Here is a 2,500-nt window from a genome sequence, read left to right on the forward strand (position 1 = left end):
ATACCCCCTTTCTGTCTCTTATTTGCGAGTCATTTTTTGTATATCCCATTTCTTGACATAAGAGTGAGTGAGAGAAAAAGGGAAAAAGGCAGATAGGGTAGAAAGAGATAGAGAAAGAGAGGGAACGAGAAAAAGCGAGGAGAGAGAACGAAGAAAAACAGAAAATCTACCCAAAGATATTTGTTCACGTAACCCAGCATCTTATCCCCCCCCCCCCCAGCCTCCGCACCAAGAGCAGACAGACAGAGACGTACACAGACGAACGAACACACACAGCGCAAGATGACGTCACTCTCGGCTTGGACAATCGCCTGGCCAGCACACTCCAAGTCCGAGAACACCTCGACCAAGCTATTCAGAGAACAATCGAGGAACTTGCGCTGCAGAACACCATGAAGAACAGGTTGCAGGTGGGAAGGAGGAGCATAGGAAGGGAGAGAATGTCGGCTTGAGAGGGAGACGAGAGGGCATTGAGCATAGTTATATGTATGTACAGTATATGTTTATTTATGTGCGTATGAACAGACACACTTACACTTACACACACACACACACACACGTATATATATATACATATATATATATATATATATATATATATATATATATATATATATATATATATATATCTACACTCACACACACACACACACACACACACACACATATATATATATATATATATATTTTATCAGAAAAGTAACACCAGCGTAGCTACGTACATCATCTTTATTCTTCAGACGTTTCGAAGTTTACTAACTTCATCATTAGTGCTAAAAATAGACATAAAAGAACCGTTAATACAGAGCAAATTAGCTAAAAACAATTTTAAAGAAACAATGGTTCAAACAAGTAAAAGGCTAAATAAAAGGTAAATATTACTTAAAAGGTAGTTAACACTGTAAAAATGGTTAAACAAACACTTATAAAAATGGCGGTATAAGAAAGATAAAAGGTTTACGTGAAAAATATCAATAAAAAATATAAAATATAAAAGCGAGTTGTAAACAGTAAAAAACACAAACTAAAATTATTACAAAACACAAGACCAATAAATAAGAAATCTTACAGTTATAAATTTGGAATCATTGAGTGTGTAATGGGATGGCAGTTGTTGTGTTGTTTAGCTCTGGCTTCATCCTCGAGATAAACAGTGATTCCAAGATGATGAGGTTAAGTCTGTGTGAGGAAGAGGTTAGAATTTGGAAATCCTTTTGTGTGAGTGGATGCCCAGTGGAATAGCAGTGTTCTCTAATGGCAGATGGTGATGGTGAACTTAGCTGAATACCTGTACGGTAAGATTTTCCCATGTGCTCAAAGATACGGTGCTGTAGAGGACGTGTGGTGCTACCCACATATCGAGAGTTACATCTCGAACATTTAAACTGATATACAACACATGATTTAAGAGCAAAGGGCAAAGGTACCGTTTTGTTCAGAAGAGAACGCATCGTAGTGTGTGTCTTAAAGATAAATCTAAAGTCAACTTGAGGGAAACAATCTTTGAATATATTCTGCAGTTCCTTTCTTATGTTAAAACTTAAATGTCCAAAATATGGCAATGTGACGTAACAAACATCTTTAGTAGCCGTCATAACAGGAGTAGGAGGGGAGTGTTTCTTGTTCAAAAATCTTCTCAAGACTCTGTAGAAAATTTTGCTGGGGTACGAATTTAGCGTGAAATAATTATGTAGGAACTTCATCTCCTGGTGGAAGCTTACATAATCTGAACAGATATTGTAGGCTCTGTTGATTAGTGTAGAGATACTGTTTAATTTGAAAATCTTGGGGGAATAACTAAAGTAGTTAAGGCCCAAACCTGTAAAAGTTGGTTTTCTATAAACTGTTGTTGAGAAACAGCCACTATCATTTGTTATGAGGGTGTCTAAAAATGGTATTGTTGAGTTATGTTCAATTTCATACGTAAACTTTAAATTCGGATGTTTGGAGTTTAGGTAGTAAACAAAACGTTCAACCTGAGAGCTGTTGTTAAAGAGGAGGAACGTATCAAATTGAACATAACTCAACAATACCATTTTTAGACACCCTCATAACAAATGATAGTGGCTGTTTCTCAACAACAGTTTAAATATCAGTTTAAATGTTCGAGATGTAACTCTCGGTATGTGGGTAGCACCACACGTCCTCTACAGCACCGTATCTTTGAGCACATGGGAAAATCTTACCGTACAGGTATTCAGCTAAGTTCACCATCACCATCTGCCATTAGAGAACACTGCTATTCCACTGGGCATCCACTCACACAAAAGGATTTCCAAATTCTAACCTCTTCCTCACACAGACTTAACCTCATCATCTTGGAATCACTGTTTATCTCGAGGATGAAGCCAGAGCTAAACAACACAACAACTGCCATCCCATTACACACTCAATGATTCCAGATTTATAACTGTAAGATTTCTTATTTATTGGTCTTGTGTTTTGTAATCATTTTAGTTTGTGTTTTTTTACTGTTTACAACTCGCTTTTATATTTTATA

At 36.7% G+C, this 2,500-nt stretch overlaps 1 protein-coding gene across 1 annotated transcript in view; it reads left to right on the forward strand.

The window, feature by feature from the left end:
- The window catches only part of LOC122245262 (tektin-4-like), a 21,573-nt gene that overhangs the window by 3,062 nt on the left and 16,011 nt on the right, over positions 1-2,500 (forward strand). Inside the window, exon 3 of the mRNA XM_086540241.1 lies at positions 221-410. Within this exon, the coding sequence (XP_086396367.1) occupies positions 221-410 (190 nt within the window). The remainder of the gene's footprint in view (positions 1-220; positions 411-2,500) is intronic.

Source organism: Penaeus japonicus, unplaced genomic scaffold, assembly GCF_977035675.1.
Source record: "Penaeus japonicus unplaced genomic scaffold, GWHDUDI00000001_assembly GWHDUDI00000009, whole genome shotgun sequence".
NCBI classification, from domain to species: domain Eukaryota; kingdom Metazoa; phylum Arthropoda; class Malacostraca; order Decapoda; family Penaeidae; genus Penaeus; species Penaeus japonicus.